At 35.5% G+C, this 19,462-nt stretch overlaps 2 protein-coding genes across 2 annotated transcripts; one reads left to right on the forward strand and one right to left on the reverse strand.

The window, feature by feature from the left end:
• Positions 1–1,569: 1,569 nt before the first annotated feature.
• On the forward strand, positions 1,570–15,314 carry LOC107721359 (ELM2 and SANT domain-containing protein 1-like). Its single transcript, XM_016529333.1, has 13 exons — positions 1,570–1,983; positions 3,407–4,966; positions 6,384–6,596; positions 7,215–7,530; positions 9,113–9,179; positions 9,722–9,864; positions 9,977–10,080; positions 11,115–11,190; positions 11,357–11,445; positions 11,539–11,661; positions 11,856–11,966; positions 12,122–12,333; positions 14,366–15,314. The coding sequence occupies exons 2-13, from the start codon at positions 3,635–3,637 to the stop codon at positions 14,598–14,600; spliced, it is 3,021 nt and encodes a 1,006-aa protein (XP_016384819.1). The 5' UTR covers positions 1,570–1,983; positions 3,407–3,634; the 3' UTR covers positions 14,601–15,314.
• Positions 14,775–19,335, reverse strand: LOC107721358 (ectonucleotide pyrophosphatase/phosphodiesterase family member 7-like). The gene is made up of 5 exons (XM_016529332.1): positions 19,095–19,335; positions 17,922–18,067; positions 16,667–17,290; positions 15,717–15,948; positions 14,775–15,561 (listed from the first exon to the last, which is right to left on the reverse strand). Exons 1-5 carry the CDS (start codon positions 19,333–19,335, stop codon positions 15,488–15,490), a joined length of 1,317 nt encoding a protein of 438 aa, XP_016384818.1. The 3' UTR covers positions 14,775–15,487.
• Positions 19,336–19,462: the final 127 nt, after the last annotated feature.

The raw sequence follows: 19,462 nt of genomic DNA on the forward strand, positions 1-19,462 counted from the left end.
TACAGTATTAGATAAATAGCTTTTAGCTGAAAACCTTTATTTAATTCAGGATATTATACAGTGAATTCTTATAAAATATTTCTTCGTTCCAAATGTTTGTTGGGTTATATTTGTGCGGCGTTGGAATCACTCGATTCCTTTGAAACCGTTGACCAAAAAGATTCGTTCAGATTTATTCTCTGACCCTTTAGCATACCAGTAGGTGGCGTCGAGTTTCTTTTGTATGTTATCAGGGACAGTGAGTCATTGAATCTTTTACTCCAATTCGTTAAAAAAAAGTTGTTAACAAGTCCGCCCCTTGTTTTCTTGTTATGAACAAAAACTCATTTAGTTGGTCAGCATATTTTTGTTCACTAACACGTTTTGTCTCTAAACTGCAAGTTTGTCCAGGTCTTACAAATGATGTAATTCATAGACGCTTTTCTCAAGACTGTAATGATGCATTTCAACTGTCAGCATCGTAAATCATTTTTTTTTAAATGTATGTAAATTTATAACACTATGCTTTGTATCACCTTTGCATTAAATTACAAAAACAAAAAAAACTAGTTAACGCTAATGCGAGGGTGTTTCTAATGCAGCGTCTCTGGGAGGGATGGTAAATTTGACATTGTTCTCTCTTCAGAATGCCATTATCAGTCTCTCTCAATTTTCCCTTTTTTGAAAGTCATGAAAACACTATCATGGAGTTTTTAATTTGCTATTTGAGCAAATGGGAATGCAAAAAATATATATATGTTTTTGTGGTACTCTCTCATTCACTGCTCTCCCAACTATGACGACGAAATGTGAAAAAGGTCCATTATGGTCCGATCTTCACAAGAGACTTCAGGGAATGAAAATGAAGCATGAAAATTAACTAAAATGATTCGCCCACTTAAAGAAATAATGTAAAAATAAGATTAATAGTTTTATTCAATATACATGTTGTGACAAGCCATAATATATAATTTAAATCATACTATATATTTGTTTGCTACTAGCACTTATTTTAATTACTACTATTCCATTACTTATTCATTAGATACTAGATCTTTTTTATTAGATGGTTGTACTTATTCAAATAGTGACTAGTATTTAATTATACTTGACTAGTTAAGAAAAATACAAACTAGTATTTAGGTTTAAGGATTTAATGTTAAAATGACTTGCCACATGTCAGTGTTACGTTAGGCACACAAGGTGACGTTGTTTACCTGACGTTTCTTTCTCATTGCTTGAATTTGGTACATTTGTGTGGTAGAGAGCTTGATGGATTACATTTATACGTTCAACATTATATAGAGAACCAAGATGTTTTTGTTGTTGTTGTTTTTTTACATGTCAACATGCATTTTTAACATGAATGTAATGACACTATCAACATATCATGCAATATATCTCGAAGTCATAAAAAGTGAAAGTGATATGGAAATATAAAGGTCTCCTGTTTCACTTGGTTTCACTAATTAAATATTACACATTCCAGCAGTGCGCGAGAAGTTCCTTCCGTCCAATCACAGCGTGCGCTTTTGCGCCTTGTATCGCCTCGCCTTCAATCCGAAACGCGCTGATTGGCTGAGTCAGTGCGATCTGTTTTGTTGATAAATAACTTTGATGGATTGATTATTTTTCAAGAGGATCCTCGAGCTCTGCACGTCCTGCAAACAGTATCGGTAAAATTGCGCTTAAACAGCAGAATGTAAACAGGAAAACAGGTTTGGTGTCTACAGCTGAAGAGTTCAAATGTGTTCGGATACCAAAAGTTGTTAAATCTGTCAGCCTACATGTTGGAAAGGCCTCTCGATGCATTGTGACATGGTATTTTAGCGTATCAAATGTGCGCACTTACGTCTAGGAGATTACGACAGACTGCATTGTTCGTAGTGTGTATATGGTCATGCACGCTGTTGACTTTGCCCAGGGTTGGAACAGTTTTGTAAGGTGCTGTCACCCGAACTTGACAAGTAAGGAAGGAGGACATCAATATCATATTGCTACAGTGTAAGTACGCTGCAGTTTTAATCTGTTTTCATACACCACCTGTCGTTCAATAAACCAAGAAACGCAAATTGCACAAATATGAAGATGTCGTCTTACAGGGAAGTAAGTACTGCCGTTTGCTTTGATATGCAGCATTGATTCTACATATATTTTTTTATATAACAAATGTTTTCACAGTAGTTGCTAGTTTGGGAGGGGTCACCAATGGGCTGAAAAGTTGTTCTGCTTGTTCTCTCTCTCCTGTATTCTTTCCCCATCTCTCTCTCCCTTTTCCCTCTTCACTTCCTGTAATTCTTGTTGTCTTGCATTGCGCTTTTCATGCCCCTCCCGTTCTGTCTGCTCTTGCCTTCTGCATTTGTGTTTGTCAAGTTTCCTGGTTTTAGGCCACTATGTTCCTTCTCTACGCACAGGTCTTACCAAACAGCCATTCATTAATGACGCAAAAGGAATTATTTGCATTTAGTTTCCTGTCATTGTCTGACTCAGGTTTGACATGCTATGGCCCGTTTTCTTATTGGTGATCTGAAGTTTACTTGACAACTCTTTCTATTTATAATTCATTTGAATTAAAGGGGTCATATGATGCTTTTTTAAAGATCATTATTTTGTGTATTTGGTGTATAGATGTAAAGATTTGATTCGATTATTTAGGTGCCAGAAATGACATTCTGGTTTACAAATAAGAGCATCCATGATAAATAAGTTTATACATATGTACTCTTTTTGTTTTATTTTTAAGAAAAGTTTAATTTAATGACTTGTTTACTTTAATATTTTTTTTTTATTTTATTTTAGGATGTTGGTTTCCTGATGAGACTGAGTTTTTTTTACTTTATAAGTTTTGTTTATTAAAAAATAATAATAAAGGTTTATGTGAACCTATTCAAGTTTTCACGCTTTTAATGATGCTCTTCATTCAGATATCTGGACAGTTGTTTTACCCTAACATCTTGAACTTTATGCCCCCCATAAATATTAAAATTAATTTTAATTCAGAAACTAAAATCATCATTATGGAGCCCCTAAGGGAAAAATTATATTTCAGTGCTTCTGCATTTTTTTGTGCCCCTAGAAACTGTGTGTTCACCCGCTATGTTTTTTGGGGGAACTTCAAATGTTTTGCAATGTTGCACAAAAATATTGAAATGTAATTTTTCCTTAAATCTCATACTTTGTCCCTTTAGGGGCTCTGTACATCATAGAAGATGTGTGTGCAAGTTATTGTATGCATAAGATGCATTTTTAATGTATTTTTGAATAAATTATTACATAGAGACAAATTAAAATACGTGTCATGTCATTGTCCTATTTTACTTTTAAATTTTTTTGTCTTTTTGTTTATTTTGCATATAATACAGACATCATTATACCCCTATTGTGATTAAGTTTAAAACCTTACTTTTTGTCTTTCTCTCCTTTTTAGAACATTTCCTGTGACTGAGGAATGACTGAGTTCTTAAATATTTACACCACCTTTATACTGCAGTTTAGAAGCAAGAAGGGAGGTGGGGCTCCTAGACCCCACAAAATCTTGCATGTGCTCTGCTCTGTAAAACATTGTTTTTTCATCCGACCTTGTAATAGGCTTACTTAAAACTGAAGTGTTGAATGCCCCAGGTTTTTACTTCTCTTATAGTTTCACACAATTGCCATGAGTCTTTCTCCACACCAGAGAGGAACCTTAAACAGTATTAGCAAGCAGAATGTTGAAGCCATTGGTGAAACAATGCAGCATTCAGGAGATCTGTTCTACAACGTAGGCGCTCCCTCTTTGGAGCAAACTCACAGCAGCCCAGAGATTTTGGTGGATTCTAGCCCTGAAGTCCAAAGCGTTTACAAATCTGATAAAGCATATCAGGTCCGGGGCCATTTTCAGCAATCGGGACCAGTAAAGTGGATGCCTCAAAACCCAATGCAGACTGCGACTTGGTTTCAGGGCGTCCCGAACCTGAATAAGTGGTCACAGAATTTTGGACCTTCTCTAGGTGGTATGGATGATCCAAGAGCCTTTCACAAAGGGCATGAAATGGAGGCTATAAAGTTGGAGAAGCATTCACCAAGTTCCTCACAGTCCTACACAGACACCGCTCACATTCCCGGGGCGGATTGGGACCATCACACGATGGCAGCCATGCATCATGCTCAATATCAGGCGCTCCAACAAGGTCACAGACCTGCAGACCTCCAGTATCAGCCTCAGGGGATGCATCACGATATGTCTGACTCTACTCTGCAGCCCTTCCAGTTGGCATTCGGACCTACCAAGCAACCACAGGCGCCTGGTTTCCAACAAGTCTTCCAAGGCAACAATGCATCTTTAAATATGAATTATAACGAGAAGCAGAAAACGCAACAGCAGCTCTTGCAGTTGCAACAGCAGCAGCTGCATCGCCAGCACCAGATGCAACAGCTGCAACAAATGCGTCAGTTGCAGCAGCAGCAACAACAACAACAGCAGCAGCAGCATCAAATACAACAGCAGCAGCGGCTGCATCAAATGCAACAGCAATACCAGCTGCAACAGATGCAGCAGCAACTGCAACAGCATGCTCAAGGTTTTCAATACCCAGAGCCTATAGAAAAGCAACAAGAAATTGAGTCACAGGATCTAGCCAGTACTCAGGTGAAAACAGATTCAAGTCAGACCCAGCTCACCATCCCTCAAACACAACATCCTATCCCTCAGGGAGCAGATTATCAGGAATCGGGTCCTGCAGAGGCCACTCCAGAACTCAGAGAGACCCAAACCAAACGTCAGGTCCTCCCTCGCCGCTCTCGACGGCTTTCCAAAGATGGAGTCTCTCCTCAAGGCAACCAGACATCCAAGGACAAGGTTTCTGCTCAGAATGGAGGAGTTGGTGGAGTCCACGGACCCGCAGTGGGGGTCATCCAAAGCACTCCGAGACGACGGAGGGCCTCAAAGGAGATCAACCTTGAGACTCTTGCTCAAAAGGCTTCAGAGATGGAGCTTTTGCCAGCAAAGGTGAGCTTGTTTCTTTTGGAAATCCGTTTGAAGCCTATTTTTACAACAGTGGAATAGCAGAAATCTGTTTTAATATGAATTGTAACATATTAGAACATACTAGGCTGGAAATAATATGCTGATATGGTGCTCAGGAAACATTTTCTGTTATTATCAATATTAAAAAAAACAGTTTAAAATATTTTTGTGTGAACCGTGATACATTTTTTTTTCAGGATTCTTTGATGCATAGTAATTTTAAAACAACAGCATTTATTTGAAATAAATGTTTTTACTGTCACTTTTAAAAAATGTGTCATTGCTGAATAGAAGTATTTATTTCACTGACCACTTCAGAGATGGAGCTTTTGCCAGCAAAGGTGAGCTTGTTTCTTTTGGAAATCCGTTTGAAGCCTATTTTTACAACAGTGGAATAGCAGAAATCTGTTAATATGAATTGTAACATATTAGAACATACTAGGCTGGAAATAAAATGCTGATATGGTGCTCAGGAAACATTTTCTGTTATTATCAATATTAAAAAAAACAGTTGTGCTACTTAATATTTTTGTGTAAACCGTGATACTTTTTTTTTTTCAGGATTCTTTGATGCATAGTAATTTTAAAACAACAGCATTTATTTGAAATAAATGTTTTTACTGTCACTTTTAAAAAATGTGTCATTGCTGAATAGAAGTATTTATTTCACTGACCACAAACTTGTGAAAGGTTAGCATGCATTAAATATATGCTAGAATGTTTTGCTGCTTTGATGGTCTCCTAAGTTGTTTAAACCAGGTAGTGAATTAGCTCATTCAAAACCTAAAAATTTCCATTGCTGACTCTAGTAAGAAGTTGAAGCTGGGTGAAATGTGTCATCAGCTTTATAACTAATCAAACTATAAAAGTAAACACAGTACAAACTCAGCTCAGAGTAGTATTTGCTATCAGGCTTCCCCAATCACATACAGTATGAAGTACAGTGGAGTTTATGGAGTTATTGAGCATTGTAAAGCAGTCTGGTGAGCGGCTGCATGTCTGCACACCTTCACATTCCACACTCTCTCAAAATCCATTCAGTTGGATTTGGGAGGGGCCGATTCACCAAGGCCTATTTGCTAACATCTATCTGATCCAAGCCTCACAAAACAAGACGTTTCTGGTATGATTTTATTCTTTAAAATGTCTTAGACTTCAGATATTGCAGTGTACAGTAACAGGGTAGAGACAGCTCTATTTGTTTGAGATGGTTGTTTAAAAAAATTTTTTTTTTTCAAAACTTGGCCTGTAAAGGTGTTTTTAGGGCAGAGTAACTCAACTGACTCACTTAAACGCTGCCGGTTGCTTACACACACTTTTATTTGTGCTTCTCTATCCTTTGTTTTTTCTCTTCTCCATTTACATTTTATTCTGTCTTTTTCTTATCTTCTCTTAATAGTGTGAGGACGTTACTCCTGGTAGACCAGCAGGTATGGCACCCCTAGTCATCCCAGTCTCGGTGCCAGTTCGGAAAGGTCAAATGGAAGCGCCAGGCAGCTGGACACATCCCTCAGAGATTTCACATCAACAAAACCAGCCTGATCGTAAACCCTCGGTTATTGTAGCACGCCGGCACTCAATAAAGAGCTCGGCATCCGAGAGCTTCATCCAGGTTAATACAGTTAATACAGGTTAATGCCAGTGTTGCCAGATCCACTTATTATAAGCGATTTTAGGCTTGTTTATTCAAGAAGTCACTTATAGATTTGGGTAGTTGCGGGGTTGTGTTTTTTGGAGCTTTTTTCAGAATACTTTTGTGGATTTGGGCTTGTTAGTGATTGACACCTATAGGACTAAGCAGCTTTATCAATATGTGTGATGATGATGTTCTTCTGTCTGTAAATGCCACTGACATGCATTGGTTTTCCCCCTTTTTCCATCAAAATAATGTTGTAATTTATGCTAGAGCCGTTTGTAGCTATTTAATTCAGCATCTTTTTGCCATCACAAGCTGCTTTTGATGAAACGGCAAGAGATTTCAGTAACATTTTACAATAAGGTTGGCATGATATATGTATGCCCCTCCCCCAAGACTAGGGGTTGCTTATTTTGGGCTTATTTTTTCTGACCATATCGCTTATTTCTTTAGTGAAACCTGGTAACGCTGGTTAATGCTCTTAAAACATCTCAAATGGTTGTCAAATGATTTTCATGTTAATGTTATGCCTTTTTCCACAAACTGTAAAAATAGTTGTTAAAATATCTGTTCTTCCATTTCTGTTTGAATCAGGGTAAAGGGCAAGAGGACAAATCCAGGCGCCGCCCACGTCCCGAGCCTCTGGTCATACCTCAACCTTGCACATTCATCACCCCTTCTGTTTACTCCAGCATCACTCCCTACCAGAGCAATCTGCGCTCCCCAGTACGCCTGCTAGACCATGCCAGTATCATCCCGCCATACACCCCTCCACCCATTCTTTCACCCGTGCGAGAAGGCTCTGGGCTGTACTTCTCTGCTGTCCTCTCTTCTATGGCAGCAGGCAGCCAGGTCCTGCCACCTCCATCCACACCCCGCAGCGCCACTCGAAGTTTGCTACATGCTACAAGTGTGTTCCATATCTTTTTGTTATAAAGGACTTTTTGTATTAGTAAGGATTTACAGTAAGGTTCTAAACATTTGCTAATGCATTAGTTATGGTAAACTACCAAGGAAAAATAGTTTCTTTCAGTATTTATTCATCTAGTTTCATGTTCGTTTACAGTATAAACACGGTATTGTTCATTGATAGTTCATAATGTTTGTAATAAAACTTTTAATAATAAGGCATTAATATAATGCATTATTAGTTAACTATTAACATATTAAATATTGTGCTAACTAATGTAACCTTTTTAACTTCACTCTTTCTTTATTCATACATATTAATAGATAAAGAAATTAACATTAATTAGATATCCTGAACCATCAATAAACTGGACATTTGTAGAGCATTTATTAATCATTAATGTAAATTTACAGTATAAATGCACTATTATTTGTTATTTTATGTTCACAATGCATTAACTAATTTTAATTTAAATAAAAGTTTGTTAAAAATCTATTAGTATACCCTAGTAAAAAAGTAATATATTTAAAATACAAAAAACATTTCATTTCAATTACATATCACTCGAGACTTACTGATTTAGACATTACACTATTATTTATTTGTTATTTTATGTTCACAATGCATTAATTTTAATTTAAATAAAAGTTTGTTAAAAATCTCTTAGTATACCCTAGTAAAAAAGTCATATATTTAAAATACAAAATACATTTCATTTCAATTACATATCACTCGAGACTTACTGATTTAGACATTCTAATTACACTTTATTTGGAGCACAATTGAAATTTTCACAAACAAAACAATTTATTACTTGTGCACAATGCACATTTATTAATATTAAGACTAAAATGTGTTTTAATAGCACTATTGATGAGAATTGTATGATCTTTGAATACTATCGGTCTTTAAATGCAAGTTATTTTAAGTGTACCTAAAGTATACTTGCAATAGTTCCACATTAGCACAATCAAATATACTTCAGTATATCTTTAGTTGGATTTCAGCACTACTTACGCACAATTAAACTGCATTAAGTACAAAATTAGTTGTTCCAATTTAGCATTGCAGGGTATTTTTATAAATACATAAATATATTTGTAGTATACTTAGCATGAAATAAATGTATTTCAAATGCATTTTAGTATATTTGTTTTTCACTAGGGTATGTAAAAATAAAACTAGATGAATAAAAGCTGTAAATGTATAGTTTATTAGTTAATGCATCGTAAATCATAATGTATCGTGAACTAATGATGTTAACAAATTTTTAACGTGTTGTGTATTACTGTATTTATTATCTGTTAGTTTGTGTTAAATAAAGGTAACTTATAAGCCTTAATGTAAAGCGTTATGTTTTTCACTATTTGTTTATTTGTGTTTATTCTTACTTAATGAATTGCAAGTGTAGATTAATTGTAGTTCATCATTGATCACAATTAACTTTGATTAATTTCTATATCTCTCTTGCTGACTTTATTTTCTGCACTTTAGGCAGTTCTGAAATCACCCCTTCTGCACTCTCAGTGATTCACAATTAACTTCTATATCTCTCTTGCTGACTTTATTTTCTGCACTTTAGGCAGTTCTGAAATCACCCCTTCTGCACTCTCAGTGATTGGAGAAGCAAAGCCTGTCAGCCTAGAACCGTGAGCATTTATAAAAAAAAAAAAAAGCTATTCATCACAATCACTGTCCTCTATTCTAATATAGTCTCTCTCTTTTGCACATTCTAGGCGCATAAACATCGGCTCTCGGTATCAGGCAGAAATTCCTGAACTATTGGATGGAGCACTGGCCCTAACTAACCAGCATAAAGCCACTTTGGTCTGGCTCCCTAATTCAAAGGCTGATTCTACACCCTCCCAGGATACAAGACGTAACTTATCTTTAGACTGCATTGATATAGCTGAGGTTTACCAGCTGCATATAACACAGACATATGTCTCACATACTTCCATTCCAATCCTTCCATTCCCATTATTTTCCAGTTGATATTTCTATATCTCTCTTGCTGACTTTATTTTCTGCACTTTAGGCAGTTCTGAAATCACCCCTTCTGCACTCTCAGTGATTGGAGAAGCAAAGCCTGTCAGCCTAGAACCGTGAGCATTTATAAAAAAAAAAAAAGCTATTCATCACAATCACTGTCCTCTATTCTAATATAGTCTCTCTCTTTTGCACATTCTAGGCGCATAAACATCGGCTCTCGGTATCAGGCAGAAATTCCTGAACTATTGGATGGAGCACTGGCCCTAAAGGACCAGCATAAAGCCACTTTGGTCTGGCTCCCTAATTCAAAGGCTGATTCTACACCCTCCCAGGATACAAGACGTAACTTATCTTTAGACTGCACTGATATAGCTGAGGTTTACCAGCTGCATATAACACAGACATATGTCTCACATACTTCCATTCCAATCCTTCCATTCCCATTATTTTCCAGTTGATGACCTGATGAACCTGGTCTGCTCCAGTGTCACGTATGGAGGAGGAACCAACCCAGAGCTAGCAATGCACTGCCTGCATGAGTGCAGAGGGGATGTCATGGTGAGCACAGTTAAATATACAGTGGTACCAAAAAGTGTTTGGACACTTGAGTCACACTGAAAAATGTCTGACTTAAGACATCTAAAAATCACATTGGCACCAGTTAGGAAAAATGTTAGTTCACAAATGCGCTTTGATATTTTGTGTCAAATGAAATGAAATTCATACACTTTTAAGGACTTAGACTACAACTCAAAAGTTTGGTATGAGTAGTGTTTGTGGAAGAGGTCTCTTATGCTCTTAAAGGTGCATTTATTTAATAAAAATACAGTAAAACACTAATATTGTGAAACATTATTACAATTAAAAAGAACTGTTTTCTGTTTTAATATATTTTAAAATGTTGTTTATTCCTGTGATGGCAAAAGATGTCTTCAGTGTCACATGATCCTTCAGAAATCATTGTGATATCCTGTTTTGATGCTCAGGGAACGTTTCTTATTATTATCAGTTCTGAAAACTGTTGTGCTGCTTAATATATTTGTGGAAAATGTGATACATTTTTTCAGGATTCTTTGATGAATAGAACGTTCAAAAGAATAGCATTTATTTGAAATAGAAATCTATTGTAACATTGTAAACGTTTTAGTTTCCTTTTTAATTTAAAGTTTCAATTTAAAGCGTCCTTGCTGAAATAAGTATTCATTCCTTTCATAATAACTTCAAACATTTGAACATTAGTGTATGCATCTAAAAGTGTCCAAATACTTGTTGGGGACACTGTATATGATGCATATATATGTGACTTTGCCTGTGAAAACCCAGCTAAAGTCATTTTTTTGAAATGTACTGTTTTCTACATAAAATCGTCCTACATAATGTACAGAACATTCTGTGAAAATACAAACTTGATATCTTTAACACTGACTGAATAAGACCATGTTAAAAATTGAAATGTTAATGAAATTAATAGGTGAAATCAAACTTTGAGGCTCATCTCAGAATTAGATTTTTAGATTTTTTTTAGACTGGTTTTCATAGGCAGGGTCACACATGTTTTCAGGATAAACAACAAATCTATTTTGACTCTGTAGGAAGCTCTGGAAATGATGTTGATGAAGAATCCCATCTTCTCCAAGAACCACCATCTAGCAAACTACCACTACGCAGGTAGAAATTCATTTACATCTAATGGCAGAGCTCACTGTGTTCACTTAGAAACATTAAACATGATTCAGCATGCTGTGACTGTAAATGGATATAGTTTTGCAATGCAGCAGAATGTTTGTAATGTATGGCGGATAGAAAGAACCTAATGTCCCTTAAATATTGGCAGGATCAGACTGCTGGACTGTGGATGAAAAAAGATGCTTCAACAAGGGAATTTCTGCTTACAGGAGAGATTTCTTCTTGGTGCAAAAACTGGTATACAGTCTTTTTTGTTTACTGGTCTTATATAGATTCATGTAAATCAAATTTCCCCTTTTTAAGGTTGACATTGTGTTTCTATTTTGGCAGGTGAGGAGTAAAACAGTGGCACAGTGTGTGGAGTTCTACTACACCTATAAGAAACAAGCAAAGGTTGGCCGTAATGGCACATATACATATGGACCTTTAGAGCCAGAGGATAACATCCCTGTGGTAAAGGCTATTACTGCTTTTAGACATTGTTTTGACTAAAGAGCTAATAGCACATGTACAGTAAATTAATAATTATTCATTTACATCTGAAAAGGAAATTTGTATGAATGCTTACAAAATCTGTGCTAAAACAATCTGTACATTGTGATACATGAGTGCTGGTCAGCCTTGTCTGATCTTTTATCTCTAACAAGATTAAAGTGAAACAAGAAGAAGAAAATGATAGCAGACAACAGGAGGCCACACAAGACAATGTGGATCACAGTCTACAAAATGTGACCAAGACACTTCAGAACATTCAGAATGTAAGTATTTGGATTGAAGGCATTCTCGTTTGTATATAAATATAGTGAATACATCATAAAGACACCATTCATCATGTTTCTCTGGGCTGGAATGTTAAATGTCCAGAATGCATGGCTAAATCTGATTGCGTGGTTGTGTTTACTAATTCGTCCAGGAGAGGGCAGACGTGGCTCATGAGGATCAGAAGAACAGCTCTGCGGAAGAGTCTTCTGGCCTGATGCCAGCTCCTCAACCCTCCTTCAAAACTCCTTCCCCTGCACCTCCAAAGCCTCGCTCTGACAGTACCGGGAAGAAAAACAGGGCCTCAACTGGCAACAAAAGTCAGGGAGAGCCAGAGGGTATTTTCCCTTGCAAGAAGTGCAGTAGGTGAGTCAGTGTTTATATAACAGTATGTGTCTTTGAATTTCTACTCATTAAATTTGAAGCATCCCAGCTTGTCCTAGTTGCATTTACTTCAAAAGACAGTTGAGAACAGTTTTGTTCCAGAGTAAGAATTCTGCTCACTGTACACTCTATCTCTGATCTCCAATATAGTTTGTCTGAAATATTGAAAGTAATATTTCTGTATTTGAATATCAAGTCCCCAGTGTTAATATTATCATCACAATTAATTTATTAAAATATTGCAGTATTTTATTTAAATATTTTAATAATATATGATGGTAATGTCCCAATATTGTAACATCTAGGCTGTGATTTTTCTCCAAATTACTTAATATATCAATATTTTAATATAAGCATGTTGTTGTTATTTTTTATTATTATTATTATTACAACTATTAATATGAATTAATGTTTTATAATAATAAATTATATGTGACCCTGGACCACAAAACCAGTCTTAAGTGTCAATTTTTAGAAATTGAGATGTATACATCATATGAAAGCTGAATAAATAAGCTTTCCATTGATGCATGGTTTGTTATGATAGGACAATATTTGGCCGAGATACAACTATTTGAAAAGCTGGAATCTGAGGGTGATTCAGTATTTTAAAATAAAATATTGTTTCATTAATAATCATTTCCTAGTATATATTAACATCTAAACAGTGATATTTCTCCAACTTACTTTAATATGTAATTAATTTAATAGCATTATTTGAAATTATTTTTAAAATGAGTGTTAATTTTATATTTTTATATTAAATATAATACTTTATCAATTTCATTGGACTGAGGCGACATAAAAATTCAGCAAACAACAAAAACTCTTAAATGTTAAAAAACATTCCGGTGATATTTAAAAAGATGCGTAAGGACAAGTGCTTTTTAAATTATTTTCTCATGCCCATGCTTTGATAAATTCCTATATTCATACCATTCACTCTAGTTTTTTTGCTAGTTAGTGGCTTTATATATGTTATTTAGCATACAGCGGGTAAAATAAGTATTGAACACATCACCATTTTTCTCAGTAAATATATTTCTAAAGGTGCTGTTGACATGAAATTCTCACCAGATGTCGGGAACAATCCAAGTAATCCATACATACAAAGAAAACAACACAAAAATAAGTTCAGAAATTAAGTTCTGTGTAATAAAATGGAATGACCCAGGAAAAAAGTATTGAACACGCTTACTGAAATTTGCCTTTGTTGGTAATGACAGCTTCAAGACGCCTCCTGTATGGAGAAACTAGTCGCATGCATTGCTCAGGTGTGATTTTGGCCCATTCTTCCACACAAACAGTCTTCAAATCTTGAAGGTCTCTTCTATGAACTCTGATCTGTAGTTCTTTCCATAGATTTTCTATTGGATTCAAGTCAGGTGATTGGCTGGCCATGAGCCTTGCGTGGTGAGCGTGCATACAGGCCACGGCGGCTGAGTGCATTACTTATTGTACTTATTATTTTCTTTGAAACAATTGTACCTGCTAATTCCAGGTCTTTCTGAAGATCTCCACAAGTGGTACTTGGCTCTTAGAAAACTCTTCTGATAAGTTTTTTCACTGCTCTGGAGTGCGAGGAGCACCTGGTCGTGGCTGGTTTATGGTGAAATTATGTTCTTTCCACTTTGGGGGGGATTATGACCCCAACAGTGCTCACTGGAACATTCAGAAGTAAAGAAATCCTTCTGTAACCAATGCCATCAGTATGTTTTACAACAATAAGGTTGCGAAGGTCTTGAGAGAGCTCTTTGCTTTTACCCATCATGAAATGTTTCTTGTGTGACACGTTGGTCATGAGACACCTTTTTATAGGCCATCAGTTGGGACTGAACCAACTATGTATGGATTACTTGGATTGTTACAACATCTGGTGAAAATTTCATGTCAACAGCACCTTTAGAAATATATTTACTGAGAAAAATGGTGATGTGTTCAATACTTATTTTACCCGCTGTATGTAAAGCAGTTTCTTGACTTGAATAAATTCTAATGAGGTCTGTATATACAGGGTGTTCTATAAGGTGAAGAGTCGCAGCGCTCACATGAAGAGTCACGCCGAGCAGGAGAAGAAGGCAGCAGCACAGCGCCAAAGAGAAGAGGAGGAGCGGGCCGCTAAGGCAAGGCAGGAGATGCTGGAGGAAGCAAGGAGGAAAGAGGCACAAAGAGGAGGGCAAGAAGAGAGTAGTGGAGCTGAGGAAAGCTTAGTAGAGCTGGATGATGAGCAGGATGTGGACTGGCATTGAGCAAGTACAAGACTCTTTTAGTACTCTTCTTTTGTACCAGTTGGTACCAAAAATGTGCAACTAGTGCATCCCAGTTAAGGGCAGTTGGGATGTTTGAAAAGATAAAGGTGTCTGAAATGCCTTTTATTTTTTTACCAAAATTTTATAAGAACTTTCCTTTGGTATATATTTTTAAAAAGTGCAGATGTATGTCAGTTTAGCATCATGAATGTGATGCTTACGAAACAATGATACAGTAAATATGATAACATGTAAAAAGGTTTGCAGAGCTGATTTTGATCAAAATACCTGAACAAATCTTGTTTGCATTCAGCGAGACTGTATTTTTTTTAACATGTTTATGTAATATACATACAGTAATATGTAATCAAGAACACAAACTAAAATTTCCCCTTCAATTAAATATTTCTTGTGCATGAAATTTATATAATGCTTCAAAATATATATGTTGACCTCTGTGTATTATACTGTGTGCAATATTGATGCTGTTGTGTGTGTTTTTCAGTACTCTAAACTTAAAAGAATGTGTATTTATGTTTTGAATGCACTTAAAGGGAAGTGGAATATGTGGGATTAAGGGATTTTTATAAAAACTCACATGTAAATAAAATCTGAAGTTTAGCAAATCACAAATACATTTGTTGACTGTTGTGACCATGCTTGATATTTGCTATATTTCATAAATGTGTGCACAATAAAAACAAACTTCCAGTATAAACTTGTATAATTTTACTTTATATAATAAATATGAAAGGAAAAAGTTCAGTTATCACCATCACATTCAGCACTGGAAGAAGTCTTTATTTAATAGACATTTGTGATTATAGTGTTCTTAGTTTAAATGTATTTTGGGCTTGCTGATCGCTAGTTAGTTTTGGCAAATCTCTTCAAATTAAGGTTAAGATAATTATCATTAGTAGCAGAAGGCTCAAAGACACCTTGATTCTTCCACTGCTCCCACCTGCCAAAAAGAACAGTTAATGTCATTAATTGGGTATTACATTTTCTTAAAATTCTAGCAGGTAGAAAAAGCTAAATGGTTAAAATAATCTTTTAGACTGATGGGAGAGGCCATTTTTGAATGAAACCCTTCTGAGAGTCAATTCAAATGCTTACCAGCATCAAAGTTATCCACTAGCATGTCTTTGGTGTCACTGAGACTGCCATTGTTTGCTTCTGGAACTACACCCAACAGCTTACACATCAACGGATAGATGCTGACACTGTCAAATGGCTCAGCCAAGAAATTGTCCCGAAAGTCTGGCCCAAAGGCTCGAAAGATCATTTTCATATCCATTTCCTCATTACTGAATCCATGATCTCCTTTGTTGATATGCAAAATGACCCTCTGCACAAACAGCAAACAAAAAGTTAGAGTAGAAGACAAACTGTTTAATAAATTCACCCACTTTACATGTAGCTTTAAGCAATATTTACTATTTACACTACTATTTTTTTAAAGAAATTAATGCTTTTTATTCATCATGGACACATTACATTGATCAAAAGTGACAGCAAAGACATTTATAATGTTCCAAAAGATTTCTATTTCAAATAAATGCTGTTAATATGAACTTTCAAATCATCTTTGAATCCTGAAAAAAAATTGTATCAGGGTTTCTGCAAAAAAATATTAGACCGCACAACTGTTTTCAACATTGATAATAATAGAAATGTTTCTTGACAACCATATCAGAATGATTTGATTGAAGGATCATGTGACACTGAAGACTGGAGTAACAATGCTAAAAAATCAGCTTTGCATCCCAGGAATACATTACATTTTAAAATATGTTTTAATAGAAAACAGTTCATTTAAACTGAAATAATGTTTCACTCACAATATTACTGTTTTTACTGTTTCCAAATCTCACTAATCTCAAACTTTTGAATAGCTTTGTATACTTAAGACATATTTATTGATATTTTACTGATACGGACTGTAAACTGGCTAAATAATGTGAAGCTAGTATGACATAATTAGCATGTTTGACTACAATATTTTATTATTTGAGCTTTCAAACAACTGGCTAAAATGAGGGATATTTATTTTCAAAGACACTTACAGAGTTGATATTGAAGCCCAGGTCAGCCAGAAGGACGATGGGTTGAATTCTCTCATGTTTGCGTATGTGAAAGTGCTCTGGTATCTCTTCTTGCTTATAGACTGTCAGATTGGGATGTGCGTTCTTCAGGGAATCATAAACTTCCTGTCCTTTGCCCTCCCTAGGTGTAATCATCCCAAACCCACCGTAGTCAAGCAGGTCAAAGCGGGCTAGATTGAATAAACTCATGTAATTGCTCAATTTTATCTCATTAACCTCACTGGCCATTTTAACAGTGGTCATGCCATGGTCTGAGCTCAGGATGACGTTAAGATGATCAGTCAAACCATTTTTGTGAATTGCCTCCCTGAGGTAGCCAATAGTGCGGTCGATCTGTTCAATGATCTTTATTCTCTCTGGGGTTTCGGGGCCGAAAGTGTGACCCACGTTGTCTGGTTCTCCATAGTAAAGCGTAACAAAGTCAAAGTCCTCTTTGGTGAACCATCCCATCACCGTGTCAATGTTCTGCCGCCACTCTGTCTCATCATCAGGTTGCCCATGATCTTCCACCAGGAAACGATCCACAGCTTGGCCGCTGTAATTCACTCCTCCACCAGGGTAGAGAAAAGATGCTGTTTTCAGACCCTTTGAAATATATTGGAGACATTATTGGAGAAGAGCAGTATTAATTTGTTAATCAATTTACAATGAGAAATGCTTTTACTGGACATATTTACATACACTGTAAGGAACATATGCGAAATTTATGGTAAAAAACAACAACAGTAACAACAACAGCTGTGGTTGCCAGAACATTACAATAAAAAATCAGAGGTTTTAGAGGTTTTTACTGAAAACTAACATTTCCAGTAAAAAACAAACAAACAAAAAAACATATATTTGATTTACTGAATAATGATAATATACAGTACCAACCTACTGAAGTACTAAAAAATCTGTTTTGTACCTTTATAATACAATGATAACCAGCAAAACACAGGGGGTAAAGAGAAAACCACGACAAATCGAGTTAATCACAAGTAGCTTTTCCACAAGCTGAGCTAAATACTATATATAATTGTATATATATATATATATATATATAGTATAAACAATAAAATAATGCAATAAATATTAATTTAACAACATAAGATATAACATAAAACACTAATGTACATAACTCATAAGAAAAGAAAGAAAGTAAAAGTTATTTCAATGAAAAGCCACCAAATGTGAAGTGTCATACAAGGAATTCTGGGAATGTCAGTAAGTTCACCTGATTCTGGGCTGTTATCCACAGGGGCAAAGCGCCATTATCCCACCATTCTGATCTTTTCAGTGTTGCCTTGTGTGGAACTCTCAGGCCAGTTTTATCATTAAACATCAGGTTATGGACAACACCGTGATCCTCTATCCATCTCCCTGAAGAAAAGATTAAGATACAATCATACTGATATATAATAAGTATACATTTAACATTGAAAATTGGATTCAGTTAGATCAACCAATATGTTTCTGTGGTCAAATAGTGTATTTCAATAAACTAAAATGACTTGTTATGGCAGCGTGCATGTAAACCCACATTTCTTAATACTCTTATACATGACTCGATACACTGTAAATTGGCCACTGAGCAAAGTTTATGTACAAGGAACACTGATTATGTAAATAACCTTTAAGTTGGAGCTTGTGCTAATTTTGCACATGTCATTTAATGAGGCTGAGGTAATTGGCCCAGTAAGTGTGTGCTCAGCAGCTCTCAGAAGACAGTTTAAGACTTTGAACATCATGATATTGCAGACTGGACAAGAATATGTACATTAACACAGAGTAAACTATGGTGAAGCAGGTGCATTAATTTATGCACTTTTTTTCAAAATTATATTAAACAATACAATTTTCTGGACAAGAATATGTACATTAACACAGAGTAAACTATGGTGAAGCAGGTGCATGAATTTATGCACTTTTTTTCAAAATTATATTAAACAATACAATTTTAGTAAAATGTATACAATACATTATAATATTATAATATATAATTATATTCTTTACTAAGTTATATTTTTTATTTAAAATGTATTAAATGTGTCATTTATATATTTTTATATATTTGTATTCATTCAATTATTATTGAAATTCAGTATTATTAAAATATCATAAATTAATTAAATTATTTGAAGTTTGAGTTGTTTCTCTCAGTGTCTATTTTTTAACTGATGCAAAACATGCAGTGATACTCAGTCTAACCAGACCAAATCATATGAGAACCACTGATTTAAATGTCATAATATTCAGTACGCATTACAAAATTATAGCTACCAACTGAGTATTTGGATGAATTAGGCATTTGAACGTGTTAGAGCTTCTGTTTTGTTCTTTTTTTTGTCTGTAAGTGTGTATTCTGACTACACACAGGCCAATAAATAAGCAGAAAGTCGAGCCTTACCAGTAATAGTTGTAAAGTGTGATGGAGATGTCATGGTGATCGCTGGGGGATTTATGTATTTTGCCTTGACTCCTTCTTTAACTAGTTCGTCCAGATTTGGTGTGTTGACATCTTGGTCATAATCCCACCTGAAACCATCAAAGGAGATCAGCAGCAACTTATTATATGTCCTCCTTTTGGACAGGGGTTTACTGCTCACACAGAGAGACAAGACCAACACCAGCAGAAGTTCTGACTTCATCTTGAGACGCTGTTAAGCAGAGTGAAAATCGGCAGAAGCTGATCTTGGTTTTATAAGCATTATCAGGGCACTGATAAGACAATCTATTTTCTGTAGTTCTCAGTCAGTTTATTGCCAAACCAGTTAG

This window comes from Sinocyclocheilus rhinocerous, unplaced genomic scaffold (genome assembly GCF_001515625.1).
Source record: "Sinocyclocheilus rhinocerous isolate Xijiao unplaced genomic scaffold, SAMN03320098_v1.1 scaffold271, whole genome shotgun sequence".
NCBI classification, from domain to species: domain Eukaryota; kingdom Metazoa; phylum Chordata; class Actinopteri; order Cypriniformes; family Cyprinidae; genus Sinocyclocheilus; species Sinocyclocheilus rhinocerous.

Coding starts and splice junctions, on each gene's coding strand:
- LOC107721359 (XM_016529333.1), top strand. CDS start 3,635: ATGAGTCTTTCTCCACACCAGAGAGGAACCTTAAACAGTATTAGCAAG. Junction 4,967..6,383: donor TGGAGCTTTTGCCAGCAAAG/GTGAGCTTGTTT, acceptor TTCTCTTAATAG/TGTGAGGACGTTACTCCTGG. Junction 11,191..11,356: donor AGCAAACTACCACTACGCAG/GTAGAAATTCAT, acceptor AAATATTGGCAG/GATCAGACTGCTGGACTGTG.
- LOC107721358 (XM_016529332.1), bottom strand. CDS start 19,335: ATGAAGTCAGAACTTCTGCTGGTGTTGGTCTTGTCTCTCTGTGTGAGC. Junction 18,068..19,094: donor ACACTTTACAACTATTACTG/GTAAGGCTCGAC, acceptor TCTTTTCTTCAG/GGAGATGGATAGAGGATCAC. Junction 17,291..17,921: donor GGATAACAGCCCAGAATCAG/GTGAACTTACTG, acceptor TATATTTCAAAG/GGTCTGAAAACAGCATCTTT.